Source organism: Liolophura sinensis, chromosome 13 (genome assembly GCF_032854445.1).
Source record: "Liolophura sinensis isolate JHLJ2023 chromosome 13, CUHK_Ljap_v2, whole genome shotgun sequence".
Taxonomy (NCBI): Eukaryota; Metazoa; Mollusca; class Polyplacophora; order Chitonida; family Chitonidae; genus Liolophura; species Liolophura sinensis.
The window spans coordinates 29108277-29129537 of NC_088307.1; the positions used below are offsets into that span (position 1 = coordinate 29108277).

A 21261-nucleotide genomic window follows, 5' to 3' on the forward strand; every position below is an offset into this window, starting at 1 on the left:
CGATGGACACCACTGCCGTGGCCGAGCGCTTAGAATGTACTACTCAAATGTCGTTTTTGAAACACCAAACGAGTCTCTTCCACTTACTTGAGCCAACCAACTTATGTTGCCCTGTGGGAGATTGGAAATAGCCTTCCGGTCTAGAGTAATTCGGCGCTAAGCTGTGCAGACTACAGTTTAGTCCTGCCCGGGTGATGACGTTTTAAGAGCATATTAGTAACGTACGATTCGTGCAATTTAAGAAAACAATGTTTAATCCAGCTTGGACCCGAATCGCCCTTTAAAACACACCGCATTGGGGCAATATGATTGATTTTAAAAATAGACATCGTCATCGTCATGGCCACCTACACACCGCCAACATATACACACAGAGTCCAAAATTTACTGGGATTTTAATTCTGGTCGTGGCAGCAAGTGAAGTGTGATGCCGGAGAAATACTTAGACGAAACTCTTAAATTTTTTTTTTAAGTTTTTCAAATTCAAAACTAAGTCAGCGCTACCTGAAGATGGTGGACGGTAACAAGTGGTAAGTTAATGTGTTCCCTACTAGTTATCAGTGCTCACCAGGGGAGACCTAACATCCTACAGACGACCTGAGCGTTCCTCGTTGTCCATAGGTCGTCACAAATTGTTCCCCATGAACCGCCATGCTGGATCTCAAGTCTCCCCTCGGCTCGAGTCGATCCCCCCACGAGGCGAACACCGATAGGGGGCTGCACTGTCCCACCTGTAAAGACAGACGGACAGTCATATGTGTGTACCACCAGTATGCGCAGAAAATTAGAAGAAAAACATACATCTAAATTTCTATAAAATAATAATAATAATAAAAAAAGGAGTCAGACGTTTAAAAAGAAAAACCGAAAAATCAGAATAACTTAAACCGCTTGACTCCTTGGTTATGAAGTCTCCGGTACAGTCTTAAATGTTTGATGCACTTTTGTCTCTAATGAACTAAGAGTATCAGAAGTAGCGTCCACAGTTTGCATAGATGGTCAAAAAAGTTTACGAAATAGTTTACGATAAGAAATGTAAAACAGTTCAGTATTAAATGCATGTCATAAAAAGAGGCTGGGCGGGCGATGGCAGTGCAATGACAGGCGGACAGTGCAATGACGGACGATGGCAGTGCAATGACGGGCGATGGCAGTGAAATGACAGGCGATGGCAGTGCAACGAAAACTGATGGATGAATCAAACGTTCATCTGTAAGTCTTTAAATTACAAAACCTTCTCTAGGGTTTAGTAGCGCTTGCCTTTCAATGTTCGGGAAACACGAGGAGGTGGTTCAAAACCAGACTTGAACAAGAGCTTTGTAGACCATATTGGGGAATGGTGACAATAGTAGGCAAACAACTCTCGTAAAACCTTTTGCGCTGTTCAACGTTCGTTGAAGACCAATTTTCCTCCAAAATGTAGGTTGTACATATCTCTACATCGAATGCTGGAAAGGTTGTCATTGAATTGTCAAAGGTGCGTGGTTCACGCCGGGCACTGTGGTTTCTCCCACCCATTACATCAGTATCATAAAATTAAACAACAATCAAATAAATAAATGAGTTACATTACGGAGACTTCAAGTAGACAAGTGTGTCTACTGACCTGGGCACCTGACGGAGACGTCCTCCGAGTGATCACAGTTATTATGTCCCCAGGAGGCGTGCCGACACAAGTCTAGGGAGAGCTCCGCCCCATTACAAGCCATATCATCCAGGAGAATGGGTCCAGTCCCTCGGCCGTACCGTGACTTGGAGAACGCCTCAGCTCCGAACCTAGTGGACCGCAGGTAAAAACGGGGATGGCAGTACAAATACGACAAATGATTGTGTAGTCAAAGACACGACAAAAAGGATGGCGACAAAGACACGAGAAACAGGAATGGCGGTAAAGAAACCACAAACGGGGATGCAAACCAGGACATGGCAAACAGGAAGGGAGTTACTTTGTTTATTTTTATCTGATTTTTGATATCTGCAAGCCCACTTTGAAGACCATGCTATACTGGTATAGTGTTTAGCTTATTAATTCTGGTAACCGGTTAGCTATCCCACGTGAACTAACACTTCGTAAGGCTTTCTTCGTATAGCTCGTATAGCTTCGTACAGTGAATTTCCAGTACCATGGAGTTAGCCTTAATACGAGGAATCGAAAATGATTTTCAACAATTGGACCCAGAACCCCGTCTTGCACCGATTGCACCAAGTCAGTTCTGGCTTAAGCTAAACTGTAAAGCTGGTCACAATGCTTATTTTTTGGTAATGGGATTTTAATACATTTGTCTTAAGACAATATTGATGAGTTAGTCAAAATGTTCATTTTCGCAGGCTTTAAAGTCGTACATGTATTTGAAATGACCACAATGTAATCACACAAAACGATCCTGTTTTCCTACCGACAAGTCTCATGACGTGTTTACAGCTAAAGAAAACGTTGTTATTCTTAATGCTCTGCCTTGAACATCTTTAAATAATGGCTGAATGAGACGACAGCGCCATTTACGTAGTCTTGGAACAGCCTGTCACCGGTATTTAGCGCGCTATTTGATTTATTGATTTATTTATATGATTGGTGTTTTACGCCGTACTCAAGAATATTTCACTTATACGACGGCGGCAATTATGGTGGGAGGAAACCGGGCAGAACCCGGGGGGAACCAGGGGGAAACCCACGACCATCCGCAGGGTCATTACGCTGTGCTAGCGCGCTAACCGACTGAGCCACGGAGGCCCCTACGCGCTATTTGAAAAACATAGCGTCATTAATTTGGTGGTTGATTAATAATTATCTGTGGTTGACGTTGTTGAGTCTAGGTTTACTTTCCATGCTGTAGTCTTGAATAGAAACACCCTTATACTTACGTTGGAAAGCCGAGCATTCTGCAGACGACCTGCGCGTCCTTCACGTCAAAGTAATCATCACAAACAGTGCCCCAAACGTTGTTATGTAACACCTCAACACGTCCCACATGAGAGTCCCCGCCCACTAGACGCACACTGACGTTAGCGGTGACAATGCCAGCTGAAAAAAAGCAAATTCAGATTAAAATTATATATATTTATTGGATTGGTGTTTTAAAGCTACACCAACAAAAGCTCTGTCTATTTTTTTTATATATGTGCAAAGTGACGTTATCCGTGTTAGCAAATGAACACTCGCTCAAGACAAATTCCTTGACAAACGAGGACATGGTTACACTAGTCGAAGTGGAGATGTAATTTATTCACAACTGATGTATATAACCCTTTAAATACGGGTCGGCACCCAGCTTTGCAGATCGTGAATACATGTACTGATTAACCAGCGAGGTCCGGGCTCCAACCCGCGACAGTCCTTATCAAGGCCTTGAAGTCTTTCTGCAGGACACACTACAAAAGTCAGCCATTTTTAAGCCAGCCTTTTTTGTGTATGTTTTATGCACTGATAACATCATTTCAAATCATATTTTCATCCATTTTTACCAAGGTTTTTTCCCCCTGGAATGCTTCATGGACTTCAAACACGAGCTAATATCCGTGTAGTCTATTGGGGTTGCACAAGGTGTACATGCATGTTTCCCACCACGCAACCGAGACCAAACTTTTGTGCGCTCTTTTGTCTTGTTTTGTGGAACAAATGTTATAAAGTTCCCGACCACGTTTGTTGAGGAGAAGAAAGGAAAAAACTATCTTGTGAAGAGTGGCGATGACTCCCTAATAAAGGTACGCATTACTTATTACCTCATACAGCTATTTTAACCAGTTATATGACTATCTTGTGAAGAGTGGCGATGACTCCCTAATAAAGGTGTGCGTTACTTATTACCTCATACAGCTATTTTAACCAGTTATATGAAAACTTGAAAAGCCACAATGTTGGAAATCTACACAAACATAGACACATTCTTTTATCAGAATAGTGGTCTGCAGGAACCCAGGCATACCTCCTTGACAGCGTACCCCAGCATCCTCCGAGTGGTCACAGTCGTGGGTTCCCCAACCCGGGAACGGGCACTCCCCCAGGGATGTTTCCGTCCCTAAACACTTCATGTCGTCTAGCCAGATCTGTCCACTACCCCCCGGGAAACCGTTCTTCAGGGCAATAGCTCCGGACCTGGAAAACAAGGGACATGGGTCTGCAGTCGCAGATTGGAAAGATCAGTATTGATGGTTTAACAGGGATGTAGTTGTATTTATTTCTTTATTTCTTTCTTTCTTTCTTTCTTTCTTTCTTTCTTTCTTTCTTTATTTATTTCTTTATTTCTTTATTTATTTATTTATTTATTTCTTTATTTATTTATTTATTTATTTACCAGACTGGTGTTAGGAATACATCACCAATCACACAAACAACTCAATGAGAACTATTTATCTTATATGACGATAATGACATATATGTATTAATGAGGAAAGTGGATGGCCATTTTCTCAGATACCTAACAAGCTCTCTGACAGTCGTCCGAATATGAGCTGCATTCAGGCCTACTATCTCAACACTTTGGGCACGATGTGCTGCAGCGAACCAAACCTACAGCTCGATACAGCCTGGAAGGGCTTAAGAAGTAACCAAACTCAAGTGGTCGTACGGAGTTGGTTCCTGTCGTCGGTGGACACACGTCTTTTAGACTGAACAATGTTGAGTTGCTTCGTTATTTTTCGCGTAAACTAGCGGTTACGACCCCACGCAATGTGTATCCTTAATCAATCTGAAAATGCTTATCTAAGTTCTGGCTTGCCTTGATACGTATCGAAAAAACGGAATATCGTAACTGATGGCATAGACAGATGATAGTTCTTTTGGGTGGATGTTGGTATATAGTAGAGTTTTCCCCTTGGTTTCTGCCTGCCTTCCTCCCAAAATAATATTGGCGGCCGTCGTATAAGTGACAAATTCGTGACACCAATCAAATAAATAAATGTAGAAGAATTTATCACCAGGACAATGTGTTCACGAAGTTAGTTGTTCCCAGGCCCGTGCACATACGTCGATAGATGGAGCATCCTGCAGACCACGGTGGCGTCCTCCACACTCCAGAGGTCGTCACACACAGTACCCCACGTGCCGTTATGTAAAACCTCAACACGACCCTCAAAACTGTTCTGACCCCCGGCAAGTCGCACCTGGATGGACGTCGGCTGAGCTAAGACAGACAGAGAGAAGCTGTCAGTTAGATAAAAAGACGTATGTAAGTGAAATAGCTGTTAGTAAATAGCACAAGGGAAATGCGGAAGGTGATGTATTATAGTGCACCTTCAGGCATGTTTTCGGACACCGTCAAGACATTCACAACATGAATAACACAAAAACAAAAAAGAAGGAATGAATGAAAAGAAGGCCTCGATTTCTACTAACTGGTTTCTAGTGGCAACCGGGGTAAAATAGGAGAAATATATCTTTTAGCTAAAATGAGGGAAAACGTGCAGGTACGACAATGATTATTGTGGTGCTCGGTAAAGTGTTTATCGATTTATGAAGTTTTTTGTACTAATACCATGGCGGGTCCGTGTATGGATGTAGAAAACCCGAATAAACAGCCGCCTTTCACCAGTTGCCTTAAAAACATTCTTATCTAAGTTTAAATCTGTATTTGAACAGCGCTGAAGCTTGATACAAATGGTCAATACGCTTCAGATGTAGAAAAAACGATGGGGTGAAGTAATAAACTTAATGTAACAAAAAAGGGCTCAGAGCAGAGCCTTGGCGCAGTTCTGCGTTAACACTAGAAATGAAACTCGTTATTTGTGAGTGATCGCATGTATAATGCAATATATGCGGTAAAATAGGTCGCAAGAAATGAATAAACCACGGGAATTAGCACTGTGACTTCAGAATCGGAGCTTTGCTCGCAGCAAACTTTAAGCGGTAGTCAGTAAATCTTTGTACTCCTGCCTGGTGTATTGGAGACAGCCGCTGTTGAACCTGACTGACTTGTGCTTACCGGGCTCACAACGTATGGATACATCCTCTCTGTGGTCACAGTTCGCGGTTAGCCATGGTTTGTGAACACAGTCAACCAATGATGTTTCATTTCCGGTGCATTCCACATCGTCTAACCAGATCGGTATGCTTGGACCTGCTAATCGATGACTCAGTATCTCTCCGCCACTGTCAAGAAGTAAAAATGGTTTCGCTAATAGTTTTGTGAAACCATAGGAGACATTTAACAAAAATGTCCGTAAGACTTGGAGCTAGTGTCTTCTGTCGCTCCTTTGTCAATGTCCACGACCAAGGTGGGTGTACAGCTTACCCTACAACCCACGCGTTGGGCTGGTGTTATTCAGTAAAATATAATAATAAATAATAATAATAATAATAATAATATAAAAAAAACATAATACAAAGAAATAAAAGTAGCTTCAGAGACAGATCTTAATGATCTTTCTGCGGATTTGTTTATTTCACTTTTATAATATTTTTTCCTTTAAATGTTTTTTTCCAAGGCGAAAATTCCAGCAATTAGACTATTATCCTTCCAGATGCTATCAAGGGTATCTTTACAACAGCAATAATCTGTTACAGCCTGCCGTCAACAGATAGTATACGGTCATCACCATTTATTTATTTTGAGTTTTACGCCGTACTCAAGGATATTTCACCTATACGACGGCGGTCACGCAGCATTATGGCAGCATTATCCCAGAGCGCGGGGGTAACTCAAGACGATCCGCAGGACAGTGAAAACCAGCATGAGCCAACACAAGCTGGACTTGAACTCGCAGAGACCGCATTGTTGATAGGCTTCCGGGTCATTTCGCAGCGCTAACACGCTAATCTCCTCGGCCATGGAGGCCCCTAGACAGTACAAGGAGCTGGCACTAGATGTGACTCCAGTGAGATTACGACCTACGTTAATCCTGCCATTCTACAGGCTACAGATGCTTCCGGTACGCCGAAGCCGTCATCACAAACAGTGCCCCAAACACCGCTGTAAAAAATCTCCACGCGGCCTTCGTACTGGGTAATGCCAGCAGCCAATCGGATTTTAACGTCAGCTTCGCTGCTGGCTGAAATAAACAAAACAGAAACAGACATCAGTTTTGGGGTAATAGCGTAAGTTCAAGCCCAGTTCATTTTGGCCTCCTCTCGGGCTCTGGTGGGAACGCCTGCCAGCAACCAGTAAATGGTCGTGGGTTTCTTTCATTCATAATGCTGGCCGCTGTTGTTTAAGTGAAATATGCTTGAGTACGTCTTAAAACACATATGAATGAAACAAATAAATAAATATTTGATTTATTTGTTTATTTATCTGATTGGTGTTTTACGCCGTATTCAAGAATATTTCACTTATACGACAGGGGGTGAGCATTATGATGGAAGGAAACCGGGCAAACCCACGATCATCCGCAGGTTGCTGGAAGACCTTCCCCGTACGGCCGGAGAGGTAGACAGTATTAGTGGGGGGCTTCTGGGTCACAAATAAATAAATAAATAAATAAATCAATTGTCATCACAATCACCACTTCAAAAGACGGAATGTACCGTACTTAACAAAAGAACCCTTGGAACCACATCGCTCTCACCAATGAAACTCCAAATGAACGCTCAAAAATTTCATCCGTACCAGAATAAAAAGTACTCTTCCCACATCCCTAAGCCCGACATAGTTATAAGACTCACAAACAAGAAATCAAATGTCTGCACCAAATACTCCAAAAGTGAAAGGAGAAAGCATCACTTGCTTACGTTGCTGACATGCCACCCCGACATCCTCGGTGTGATCACAGTTGCTGTGGGCCCACTTCCTGGCTCGGCAAATCCCGAGGCCGGCCTCGTTACCCTTACACGCGACGTCATCCAACCATATTGGCCCGGTGCTTGGCCCGTAACGTCCGTCCGTAATGGGAATGGCAATAGAGCTACAAATGGCAATAAACATATATGAGACAATGCTGTAAACGACAATAAAATAGATGTGCAATAATGCAATAAATGAAGATGTCATATTTATTTATTTAATGGATAGGTGTTTTACGCCTTGCTCAAGAATATTTCATTTATACGACGGCAGACAGTATTATGGTGGGAGGAAACCGGGCGAAACCGGGGAAACCCACGACCATCTGCAGGCTGTTGGAAGGCCTTCCCACGCACGGAAGACGTAATAGATGCGCAACGGAGATGTAGAGTTACAAATGAGAATGAAACAGTTGCGATGTAGAGCTATGACAGGGAATGGAAATTGCATTAGTACTTTTATACATGGGAACAGATGTGCAATAGTGCTGTAAATAACAATAAAACACATATGTAATAGTCCTGTAAATAAAAATAAAATACATATGTAATAGTGCTGTAAATGACCATAAAACACATATGTAATAGTGCTGTAAATGACAAAAATGCGGACTTCAGTAGTTCTTTGCATGATAATAACAGGCCTGCAATACTGCTGTGAGAGCCGTACTTTACATCTCACATAGCACTCCCGAAATGGTTTGTGACGTCATTTCCCCGATGGGGTTATTGAATATTTAGCAGAATTACGCAAAACCAAGCCTACTCGTTGAAGTTAAGTTGGTTACAGACAACAGCAGCGTCCCTCAGATCGAAGCTGTCGTCACAGACGCTCCCCCAGGTGTTGTTAAACTGAATCTCCACGCGACCCTCGTTTGTGTGATTACCCCCAACGAGACGAACCGGAAGCTTCGCCAACGCATCTAAACATAAAAGTTCACGTTAGCACATGTCAACTGATACGGGGACTTACAGACTTTAGGGCTAAAATATTCCATAAAACTTCTAAGAGAACTGATCAACGTATAATTATTATTATGTTATTTTAACACGTGTGTTAGAAGAGTGTAGTTGGAAATCGCCCAAAGACGTGTTGGCCAAAAAATTCATCAGATAATAATGAGATAAACATTCATCAGATAATAATGAGATAAACATTCATCAGAAAATAATGAGATAAACATTCATCAGATAATATTGCGATAAACATTAATCAGATAATAATAGGGGATTATTGTATTATTATTATTATTATTAACAATAATAATAGATTATTGTACCGACTATAAAGATGACAAAATAATAACTGTTTACTCTTATAAGGCTCCATTCACCCATCCATGCATTCATCACCCAGTCAATTCGTGCAGCACCTGCTACTCTACTCTAATTACTCTATATTGATATTTCTCTGTCAACATGCAAAGTCCATGGTGGTTCAGTACGTGAAGTTACAGTATCACATTTGTATGGTCAAACTTGCCGCTGTTAATTGGAACATAAAGGTCACGCTAGAGTTAACGACTACCGACGACCTCTGCGAATGGCCACGATCTAACATGATCTAAACCGAGAAATTATTTTGCGGTCAAAAAGCTCGGAAGACAAAGCTTTGCTGAAAATGATAAGCCAGGACTGAGGTGTAGCCACCCACGATAACCAACGACAATGTTTACTCGCAGATGGTTTTGTGCCTGCACTCTGCTGATAACATCGCCATATTTATAAATATTTACCAAGATCCCTACGATATCAATTCAATATTTACGAGGATTACCCACGTCTGAACTAGTCATAAGGCCTTCAGAGAACGACCAGCAAGCCGAATGAAGACTGAACAGGCGCTGGCAATCGCCCACGTGACCAAACTCCGTCTACCTAACTGTAAAACAGCATCACATAGCTTTATGTACTTTCCGGTCACCAAACTGTAAACTCGAATATCTCGGTCACCACATATTAAGCCATCAAACGATATTATCAATCGATTCATCATGCCACGCACCTGTCCATCAATGTATAGGATATATTTATTTGCAGTTTTATGTCATACTCAAAATTATGTCATTTATTTTGGGAGGAAACGGGACAGAGCCCGGGGAAACCCGTAACCATTGGCTGGTGCACTCATGTATATATATCACCCAACCCTCTATGCTCCCACGACCCCATCCCCCTCCTCGTCTTAATCCAGCCAGTGAATTGCGCACCTGTGTCACAGTCGACCCCTGCGTCCTCGGAGTGATGGCAGTTACTCGTGCCCCACATTCGATGTCCACAGTGGGCTATTGTCGGCTCCCGCCCGGTACACACCACGTCGTCAAGCCAGATTGGACCGCCCCCGACGCCGTAGAAGCCTTGACCGTGAGCTGCCACATTGCTGTGTCGTGGAGAATAATTCGAAACAATGCGTTTGTGAGTGAAATACTACTTACAACGTTTTTTCCATACAGAATGGAGAATAAATCGTGTAACGTTGATGTGCACCTGTTGGGTACAATGTGGAACGTTGAGGTGCACTTATTGTGTACAATGGGGAACGCTGATGTGCACATAGTCTGTACAATGGGGAATATTGAGGTGAACCTGTTGTGTACAATGAGAACGTTGAGATGCACCTATTGTGCACAATGGGGAATTTTGAGGTGAACCTGTTGTGTACAATGGAGAACATTGAGGTGAACCTGTTGTGTACAATGGAGAACATTGAGGTGCACCTATTGTGTACAATGGGGAATATTGAGGTGAACCTGTTGTGCACAATGGCGAATATAAGAATGTACCTATGGTGTAAAATGGGGAACGTTGAGATGCACCTATTGTGTACAGTGGGGAATATTGAGGTGAACCTGTTGTGTACAATGGGGAACATTGAGGTGAACCTAGTGTGTACAATGGGGAACATGGAAGTGCGCCTATTGTAGGCAATGAGGAACATTGAGCTCCTGTTGTACCAAATGGCGAGCAGTTAGGTGCACTTTGTGATCTATTTTTCACCCTCACCCTGTGCTCTATTATTCACCTATATCATGCGTGTGGCAAGATTATCCTATCAGTGTCTCAGAACTCTACAATTAGGAGGCAACTTTTAGAATTGCGCATGCGTCCCGCATAAATCCACCTACCCTGTGTGGAGCAGCATTCTGCAGATAACTATCGCGTCAGACTGACCCCAGCTATCGTCACAGATCGTACCCCACGTGTCGTTGTAGAACACCTCCACGCGCCCTTCCGTGTCCCGACTCCCGCCGACAAGCCTGACAGAGACGGATGTGGCCTGACCGATCGCTGTGGATAGGAAGGATGTGATATACAGAGCGCTATGACATACGGAGCAATATTTAAACAACACCCAATCACACATACAATCAGGTGCCCCCTGTGTCAGTTCGTGAGGACTTGGTGACAATAGTTGTGCCTTCTTACAGCGGTGTGTGTAACTATACGTCACTCGTGAGAGAGGCGGTCAGTCAAATAAATAAATAAATAAATTAATTAATTTAAATAAATCAATTTATAAATCAATTAAGCGCAACCAGGTACTACACAGTGCTATTTTACAACACATTGGTGCAAAGATATTTATTTAACTGCCTGTGTCTTTTTCATTTGGTTTGGTACCGTCACACCCAACTATTTTGCCTCGGTGAAAGGGGAAACCGGACAGTCCAGGGTGACAAAATGCTGCTGTACTTTACCGCGTGTTACATACAGATATGCAAGCAGTTTTGGCTTCCGCCAAGTGGCATTAAGTGAGCGTTAGACTGAGTAATCAGTTAGAAGAGCACCAAGGCTGACGACCAATAAGTCGTATTCAGGCCCCGTGCCGGAAATCTAGCGAAAACCGCGGGATTTTACGAGACTGTAGTAAGACTTGTCGCTACATTGTCCTCATAACTTGTTATAAACTGATGTCAGAAGAACCCCCAGCCCCCACCCCAAGCCTTCCTTCCCTTCCCTATGTGTCTACAAAATACTCGATGAAGTTTTGTACCAGAATGGGTTCTCTTACAAGCCACAAAGAAACAATAACCAAGAGGTAGAACTGATGCCCACACAGATCTAATGTAAAGTGATGTGTCTCCCCGCATTCCATGACCCTTATTGCGCAAAACATATTTCCGTGGGACTCGCACAGGGCTTATTATAACAGAGGGATCTAGAAAAATCTGTTTTCAAGGTCGAGACTGAAAGGCGGCATAATCTGTTTATTTGTCAATGTTTTTATCAACCTTTATTACTCTTCCTTTCTATAAGGCGTTTTTAATTCCGGCATTACTCGTTACGATAGTTTAGTGTCAAGGATACACCACCATGACAGTGCGATAACTCACATGTTAGTGCCCAATAAACCATTACTCATTGCGATAAAGCATAGTTTAGTGACAAGAATACACTACCATGACAGTACGATAACTCACATTTTAGTACCCAATAAACAGCACCATTACTCATTGCGATAAAGCATAGTTTAGTGCCAAGAATACACTACCACAACTCAGTACGATAACTCACATGTTAGTACCAATAAACAGCACCATTACTCATTGCGATAAACCATAGTTTAGTGACAAGAATACACTACCATGACAGTACGATAACTCACATTGTAGTGCCCAATAAACAGCACCATTACTCATTGCGATAAAGCATAGTTTAGTGACAAGAATACACTACCATGACAGTGCGATAACTCACATGTTAGTGCCCAATAAACCATTACTCATTGCGATAAACCATAGTTTAGTGACAAGAATACACTACCATGACAGTGCGATAACTCACATTTTAGTACCCAATAAACAGCACCATTACTCATTGCGATAAAGCATAGTTTAGTGCCAAGAATACACTACCACAACTCAGTACGATAACTCACATGTTAGTACCCAATAAACAGCACCATTACTCATTGCGATAAATCATAGTTTAGTGACAAGAATACACTACCATGACAGTACGATAACTCACATTTTAGTGCCCAATAAACAGCACCATTACTCATTGCGATAAACCATAGTTTAGTGCCAAGGATACGCTACCACGACTCAGTACGATAACTCACATTCTAGTACCCAATAAACAGCACCATTACTCATTACGATACATGTAAACCTCATTTTATTGCCAACGATACATTGCCGTTATTCGTTAGGGCAAACCATGCCTTGATGCCAAGGGTACCATGCCATTACTTATTAACAGTATTTATTTATTTATTTAGTGTTTTATGCCGTACTCAGGAATATTTCACTAATACAACGGCGGTCATCATTATGATGGGAGGAAACCGGAGAGAGCTCGGTTGGAATCGGCCGCAGATAGAGCTGGACTTAAACTCACAGCGACCGCTCTGGTGGGAGGCTCCTGGGTCATTGCGTCGCGCTGGCACACTACTCCTCTCGGCCACAGAGGCCCTCTTGTTACAGTTAACCACATCATAGTGCTAAGGACACATTGGATTACCGTGACTCATAGCGAAATATGTAAACCCCACTTCAGTGGCAAGTATACATTACCATTACTCATTAACAGATCCAAACACTCAACGTCATTGTTCATTAAAAATGTTGAATGTAGGTGTATTAGATCATTTTTTTATCCCATTCTTACCTGTTGAAGTAAAGGCAACAAGAAGAAGACATGAGGCGACCGTAATAATATTCTGAACGCCCATTCTTCTGAACTAAAATGTCTCTCCCGTGTCCCGTGTTTTTCAACAGCCTGTGACGGCTGATATTGGCCTCTCTCCTGTATCCCTTGTTTTTCGACAGCCTGTAATGGCTGATATTGGTCTCTCTCGTGCCACTAATTCTGTTACCCAAGCTGCCCAACGGAAATTAAAACCACAAACTTTTTGCCCTTCAACAGAAGTTATGAATTAATCCAAAGAACCTTCTGACTATTCTGTGCTGATCCCGAGGTTGATATTAAAGATATCAAAATCAGAAGCGAGACTTTCTTCAGTTACCGTCACAAAAGGCGACTGATTCTCTACGCTCTGTATAGTATATGTGCTTTCAATCACTTGAGATAGTGTCTTGATAAGATTGTGTCCGGTATATTTGCTGATTTCTGTGATCATCCGCGATCTACCGGCTACATACCTGGTACACACATGCGCAACGAGAAGGATAAAACGTCTTAAGTCCGCACTGTTTTTACTTACCAAACGAACTCTAAAGAATCCGCTTTACGTAGAAAAGAACATGTCAAAAGTGTTTGTTATCTCTGATGTTCATAAACCCCAGATTTGTTCTCCTAACGATAGGAAAATAAAGTGACGAAATTTAGAGACAAAATGAGTCTTTTTTTTCTCGGAGTTTCATTACGCGTGTATTATGTTAAAATGTCCGGAGACATAGAAGGTTTCTATTACACTCTCCGAACCACTGAATCACTGAACCACTGAACAACTGAATCACTGAACCACTGAATCACTGAACCACTGAACAAGTGAATCACTGAACCACTGAATCACTGAACCACTCCAACTTTATAAACCATTAAGCGTATTCTTCACCTTCGCAGGAGTCACATTTAAATGACATTCTTGAGAGCGACCTAAAACACCAATCAAATAAATAAACCTTCGCGGGAAACTGAACCAGGTATGGACAAATCTTGGTGTAGTAAAGGAAAGCAAGTTGTCTAAACGTTGTAATATGACACGGGCACACTTTTCTGTTAGTGCTTATTGTAGCTGTGTGTGTATACAACAGTGTAATATTTATAGTTGTCATGCATCTACATGCTGACACGTACCTTTAAAGCGCAGTAACGTATTGTCCTTCATTTAGGACCGTTAATTATTAGTTTTGTGTCTAATTCTATCCAGCAGTGGTGAAAGATGGCGTGTATCAACGAGAAATTTAAAAACTTAATAAATTTGAAATTCCAGGTATCTAAAACTCCATTCATAACTTAATCAATCTACTAATTTGCTGGGATTTCTGAAAATCTATTGGTAAAGTGTGACAACAAATAAATAAATAAATATGAGTAACTTATTTGGTACTCTATATCTGAGTGTTATCTTAAGATGTAAGGTGAAGACATCGGCGACAGGCGTTGATTACCTGTAATCAGATAACGACCCTCATCATCTGAACCGTTAGTACAGGTGTGACGAGGCTGTCAGATCACCTCATTTTGCATGTCCCCAATACTTTAACATAAACCCCAGTCGTTGATGACGACTAGAAATCATCTGATGTGCTGTGAGCATGCTCTTTTTGAACAGATTCCGGCGAATCACCGCTATGTTCCAATTACAGATAAGTTTGTTGAATGAACCTGATTCTGTCAGACTCGCGTATATAATTTGGTTGATACACTAATGTAGAGGTGTCTCACTCTACGTGTCCCAGTCGTTGTTCAAACGCTCCAGAAGCTGATTGTTACAGGTCTGGCGTGGATGAAATGTCATAAACATTACATGCCGTGGCTCTGACTTTTAAAAGGATCTCGCAAGGACTGAACACTTCAGTTTCCAGGGGGTTAGGAGTGGGTAGGTGGGCTCAGGATGCTGGCAACGAATGGCTTGGGAATCCTTGGGGTAGGGGTGATTAGGTGGGGTCAGGGGATGGTACGGCAACCAATGGCTTGAGGATCCTGGGGGAGGAGATATCTGTAGAAGGAACTGGAGGGTTATATCTTAACCTGAAAAGCTTCAATATACTGGAGGGTTATATCGGATCTTAACCTGAAAAGCTCCAATATACTGAGGGGAGTGAGAGTGGTATTAGTGAAATGAATTCTTCAGGGGTTAGGGGATAGGACCTGTTAAATTATGGATAATTTGTATTTCAGATATTTTAAATGGGAAGCATTTTTTGTATGGAGCACTTATAAACTAGACTTGAGTTCCATTTTTCTTTTATACAGGTAACTTGGAGGAACCAGCAAATATACACCACAAACTGATCTGTCTGGCCACTGTATTTGAAAGTAAAAAAACTCTAGAGTATGGAATAAAACCAATACAATGTAAATCTTCTGTAAAAGATACGTACTCTCGAGTAGAGGGTGTTTAAGGGTGGGTGTGTGTGTGTGGGGGGGGGGGGGGGGGGGTCCATTGAAGTCCACGCACTAAACCAAGTGTTATATATCTGTTCTGAATTAGAATATTGAATGGTAATTGGTCATAAAATAGATTTCTTTGAACACTTTTTAGTCTTTAAAGAACTTGTGCTACTTTCCTGTCTCATCTTCCAATAAAACAGAAAACAGAACGCTGTAGATTTCCTGCGAAGCTCGGAACAAACATAAGTCCTGTGATTCAGGAATTTAAATAGTAAAGCGACGTATGCAAATCACAGTTAAAGCCTTCAACAGGTAAAACAATAACCAATGTCAAACTAAAACATACCAGGTACATTAATAAAATCAGCATCTCTTAAAATTTTATATGTACTTGTAACGTAAGATAGCTTCCTGGGTGTTCATTTTTATTACATTATACTATGGTTGTTAAAGGCAAAGGCCACTCTAAAATGAAGTATGTATCAGATGAAATATGATTAAATACTGTCCAGGGAGATAGTATATTTGACCTTGATCAAGTAATGTTAAGTTGCAGAGAATACAAGAGGAAGTAATGTGATATTAAAGGGATTGCATCATAAGGTAATGTGGCGTCACAGGATTACATCACGCGGTATTGTGACGTCACAGGAATACCCGAGGAAAAAATGTGATACAACAGGGATTGCATCATGAGGTAATGTGACGTGACATGATTAAATGACGAGGTAATGTGCCGACGACGTAAAGTCAAAAGGATTACATGATGATTACAAGAATCACTTCAGGTGTCCAAAACCTGTCGTCCATTTGGGGCAGTTCAAGTTTGCGCTCGATGTTAACTTTTTCCCGGAATCCGTCTTTATGTCAGCTTTCAGTAAAATTCTTAAGAACTAAAGCTCTTTTACATAAAGCGAGAAACAGTAATGATATTTCATGTCGTCTGTCATTTTCATGGATTCTCCATCCAGCACCATTGTGTCATATGGATGCTCTACCAATTTCTCAAATCCCAACTTCTCAAAAACCCGAGCGGAATATCGGCTACTCGTTTCCACCGTGGCCACACGGAAGTTCTGTTTTCGGCTCAGGTCTAGGGCCATTGCCACCATTTTGACCGCAATTCCTTGTCGTCCGTATTTCTGAGCCACACACAGACCTGTCATATTCACGTATTTGTCCACACCGTATCTTGTGAAAATATCTAAATCTTTATAAAGGCCAAAGACAGCCTCATAGGTCAGAGCCAAGCTTCGGGTGTTCGGGTCGGATTTGGAAAAATTGAAGTGTTGCGGGTTGTCCTTGTAAACAGACATCACACATCTAAAACCGACCACATCTCCGAAGACAGAATCCACAGCAACCACTGAGAGCCCTTCCTTCAGACAGGCCGGAAATACCATGTCGAACCATGCGTTTCCGTCCCGAACCGGCTCCATCTCCAGGTTCCGCTGCAGAGGTTCTCGTACCATGTACTCCTCACACACCAGCTTTCTCACCGCTTCCTCGTCGTCCAGCCTCATTGGTCGAATCTCAATCTCCGCCATTACTCTGCTTTTGTGTCAGAGGTGTGGTACTGTAAAAACTAAGGTAAAAATCAAATTTATTATTTACATGCATGCATTAAATTGATTAAGATTTTATGAATATTCAATAATATTGTACATGACGATCTGTGACCAGTTTCACGAAGCTCTCTGAATGTTACGAGCTCGCATCTACCACGACGACGTAATGCCTACAGCGATGCCTACTTCGATTTCTGGAGGTATTATTATAAATACAATGACTTATAAATATTTATGCCCTGCCTGGATTCTTCCCACCGTATTGCTGGCTGCTGTGGAAATGAAATATTTTTGAGTACGTCGTAAAACACCAATCAAATAGATTCATACGTCACATTCACGTTTCTCAGCTATCTATGCTTCGGACCTCTCACAATGCACATTTCGAAGATTTTCATTTTTACACTATTAGTGTTACCGGCCATGACATGTTTACATAGATGGTATGTAAAGTTTTAAGATACAAAGTTATAGCTCATGTCTACATGTACCAGACGTGTATCAAGTCACATCTGTGTATACATGTACCAGACGTGTACCAAGTCACAGCTGTGTTTACATGTGTCACACGTGTATCAAGTCACAGCTGTGTCTACATGTACAAAATGTGTACCAGCCATTGCAAAATCTGTATCTGCTTTCTAGTAATTAAATATCTTCGAAGCCATTGGATTAATATATTCCTAGGCGAATATATGAGGGCTCTCGAATGTTGAAATAATTCGGAACAACATTGCAAACATCTCCGTCATTCAAAATTCGTTGCATATTGACTAAGTCAAGACCGCCATCAAGGCACATTAATTTTAGTAACATTCTAATTTTAGCTGGTTGATATGCTATGGGGTGGTGCAGAAAGCGTGGACGTCGATGTGACATCTGTAACCACATTACTTGGTTTTTACATTACATTATTTTACAAGGATGTGCTTATAAAAGTATCCTTAGAACGTGTATTCTCTTTGTTGTTTTAGATGGTACAACGATGGTATTAACCGGCTTCCATATTAAAGCGTAATTTACTTAATGGCCTTGGGCTTTAACACCATTTGACCTGTTAAAGCCCAAGGCCTGACTGTATATAGGCCTGCATGCTCACGGTAAAATACGTATGACCTAGACTTCACGACGTACAGTGCTAGTCTTCTCCGCGAGGCAAAGTGCGAAAAGTAAACTAGGTCACATGGATGAACGCTGATTCCAATCTAACTGTGCTCCCCACCGTCGGGTGTGTACACATATATCGCGGTAATGAATATTTACTCTCAAAAAATATTGTGTTAATTTGAACAGAACATCTGTTGTATGAGTGATGCTGGAACGTATTCTGTTAGGGTAACACAATATTCTGTCACATTCCACATCGTACCCTGTTAGTCTAATAGAGTCATTATGTTGAATCAACACAATGGACTTAGCATACCTCGGACAACAGACTTTCTGTTAAAATTAACAGAATTTTTTTTGAGTGCACAAGGTGTCAACATATGGACGTTTTGGATGATCGTAAAATGGTCGACAAGAGTTCTTAACTGGGATTAGGAAACAAAGACTACATTAAAACGGAACTTTTTGGAATTTAGTGGCGTAGTAATGATTCTATTTTCGGCTTAGTGGAGAGATGCGGAGACTTCCTCGTTATACACAAAACTCTCACCCGTGGGAAAATCACAGCCTTCAGATATGTGCCACATTCTTAAGTTAAGCGTTGAATTACCCGATCACAAATTAAGCAGGACGACCCTTGACAAAGCACTTACGAGCTTATCTTCAGGGCAGGACAATCTGACGAAAGCTGTGTAGCAAACAAGGTCTGTCCGTGGGTTTCTACAGCAGCTGGTTCAAGTTGAAGATTCTTCCACATGAAACGTTGCGGCAATCACGGGCTTAAGATCACTATACCTACTACCATTCCGCCAGGCTGACGACTACCTGAGGCATTATTAGTATTTGTACATACACTGCATATACACTACGATATTGCTCCAGCCCCTGTGACCCAACGACAGTAGAGTTCATTCGGTCAGCGTATCAGTCGTCAATCCGCAGTTCTTTTTCCACTTGCCCCTGGCATAATATTTTAACATCGGGTGCTCGGGAGCGCCACCTACCGAGAATTTCGGAGATCTAAACATCCTTAAATTCATCCAACAAGCTTTAAGTATACAAGTCAATCTTTACTCAAATATCATTTGACCCATTACCCTTATTGTGTGTTTTTTGTTTGTTTTTCCTAAACGTTACTGCTTTAATTTGTTGAAACTTAGCAAACGTTTCCGAATATATCAACCACCCCATGTACTCTTATCTGATACCAGTTAATCCCGACAAAGTCGACAAAATCGTCCTGCAGTGAAGTGGAAACTGGCATCATGGGAAATAGCACTGTAAACCATAACAACATAAGTCATTTCGCGGCTTAGGCACACTTGAGAATCGAATGAAAGACGCTAATCTTACATGTGAGGTTTTATGAGTAAAATTTCCGCAATTGTAGCGCCTGCAGTGGTACAGTGTGATGGTTTAAGTGTGCTGAAATTGTTGCCTAGTTTCGTACGTGAAGAAAATGTTTAGTTTCGTGTGTCCCAATGTTGTTGTCTGATTTGGTGTGTCCCAATGTTGTTGCCTGGTTTGGTGTGTGCTGAAATCTGTCACCTAGTTTCGAGCGTGCCGACGTTCTTGCTTTCTCTTGCGCTTGCGGGCGTCGTTGCCTAGTTTAGTTTGCCCCGAGAGCTGAAATCTGTTGCCTAGTTTCGCGCGCGCTGACGTTGTAGCTTACTTTAGTACGTGACGATGTTATTGCCTAGTTTCGTGTGTGCCGATGTTGTCTATTTTCGTATGTGGTGAATTCTGTTTCCTAGCTTCGTGCGTCCCGATGTTGTTGCCTAGTTTCCAGTGTGCTGAAATCTGTTGCCTAGTTTCGTGCGTGCCGACGTTGCCGCTTACTTTAGTACGTGACGATGTTGGCGCCTAGTTTCGTGTGTGCCGATGTTTTGTGCGCTCCAGCGTTGCTGCTTAGTTCCGCGTGTCCTGATGTTGTTGCCTAATTTCGTGCGTTCCGACATTGTTGCTTAATTTCGTTTGTGCCAAGGTTGTTGCCTAGCTTCGTGCGTTCCTACGTTGTTACTTAGTTTCGTGTGTGCAAATATTTTTGCTTAGTTTGTGCGTGACGACACTGTTGTATGCTTTTCTGAGTGCCCATGTTATTGCCTAGTTTCGTGCGTTCCGACGTTGTTGCTTAGTTTTGTGTGTGCCGATGCTGTTGCCTAGTTTCGTGTGTGCCGATGTTGTTGCCTAGTTTCGTGTGTGCCGATGTTGTTGCCTATTTTCATGTGTGCAGATGTTGTTGCTTAGTTACGTATGTGCTGAATTCTGTTGCCTAGTTTCGTGCTCGCCCACGTGGTTGCCTACTATAGTCTATTTCCTTTAGAGAGTCACCTACTTTCAGGTCTGTGTTAAAACCAGTCATGTTCGATAGCAAAATTGCCTTTAGCCAGTGACACGTGACAACCCAAGCTCGACAACCCAATGAACGTCCATTACATTGAAAATACTGTTAAAACCCTTTTTCTCATTCGTAATGTTAAACTTCATAATCCTGGTTTCGACACCAAAAACTCATTGCTTCGAGTGACGTTATAACTGTTCAAAGCCAAGTTGCATGCTGGACAATGGGCATGGTGAGTAATTTGTTATACGACAGCTCAACCAACAAGTAGAGCCCGGGAGAAACTCATGAACATGTGCAGGTTGCTGGCAGACCTTCCTACGTAGGGCCGGTCCTTGCAATAATATACTTCCAACAAATCCATGTGTAGAGATTGCGTTGTTACTTGTCACTATCGAAAGGCAATTTTGTAGCCAGTGTCACTGATTTTTCAGAGATGAAATTAGGCCACTCCCTAAAAAATAGATCATAGGTAGTAATTCAGTTATTGTTCGGGCTATCTAAGT

General features: G+C 41.9%; 2 protein-coding genes across 2 annotated transcripts in view; both read right to left on the reverse strand.

Annotated features, from left to right (window-relative positions):
- LOC135481048 (deleted in malignant brain tumors 1 protein-like) overlaps positions 1-13523 on the reverse strand; it is a 60362-nt gene extending 46839 nt beyond the window's left edge. Inside the window, exons 1-12 of the mRNA XM_064760978.1 lie at positions 13328-13523; positions 10840-11002; positions 9925-10094; positions 8481-8637; positions 7664-7836; positions 6828-6984; positions 5919-6085; positions 4964-5120; positions 3924-4093; positions 2863-3022; positions 1607-1776; positions 569-731 (exon numbers count right to left, since the gene is read on the reverse strand). Coding sequence (XP_064617048.1) covers positions 569-731; positions 1607-1776; positions 2863-3022; positions 3924-4093; positions 4964-5120; positions 5919-6085; positions 6828-6984; positions 7664-7836; positions 8481-8637; positions 9925-10094; positions 10840-11002; positions 13328-13391 — 1871 coding nt within the window. The 5' untranslated portion in view covers positions 13392-13523. The remainder of the gene's footprint in view (positions 1-568; positions 732-1606; positions 1777-2862; positions 3023-3923; positions 4094-4963; positions 5121-5918; positions 6086-6827; positions 6985-7663; positions 7837-8480; positions 8638-9924; positions 10095-10839; positions 11003-13327) is intronic.
- A 3109-nt stretch (positions 13524-16632) lies between these two features.
- LOC135481049 (uncharacterized) lies at positions 16633-17286 on the reverse strand. Its single transcript, XM_064760979.1, has one exon. The coding sequence runs from the start codon at positions 17284-17286 to the stop codon at positions 16633-16635; it is 654 nt and encodes a 217-aa protein (XP_064617049.1).
- Positions 17287-21261: the final 3975 nt, after the last annotated feature.

What these genes read in the sequence shown, in the direction of transcription:
- LOC135481049 (XM_064760979.1), bottom strand. Translation starts at nt 17,286, where the DNA reads ATGGCGGAGATTGAGATTCGACCAATGAGGCTGGACGACGAGGAAGCG.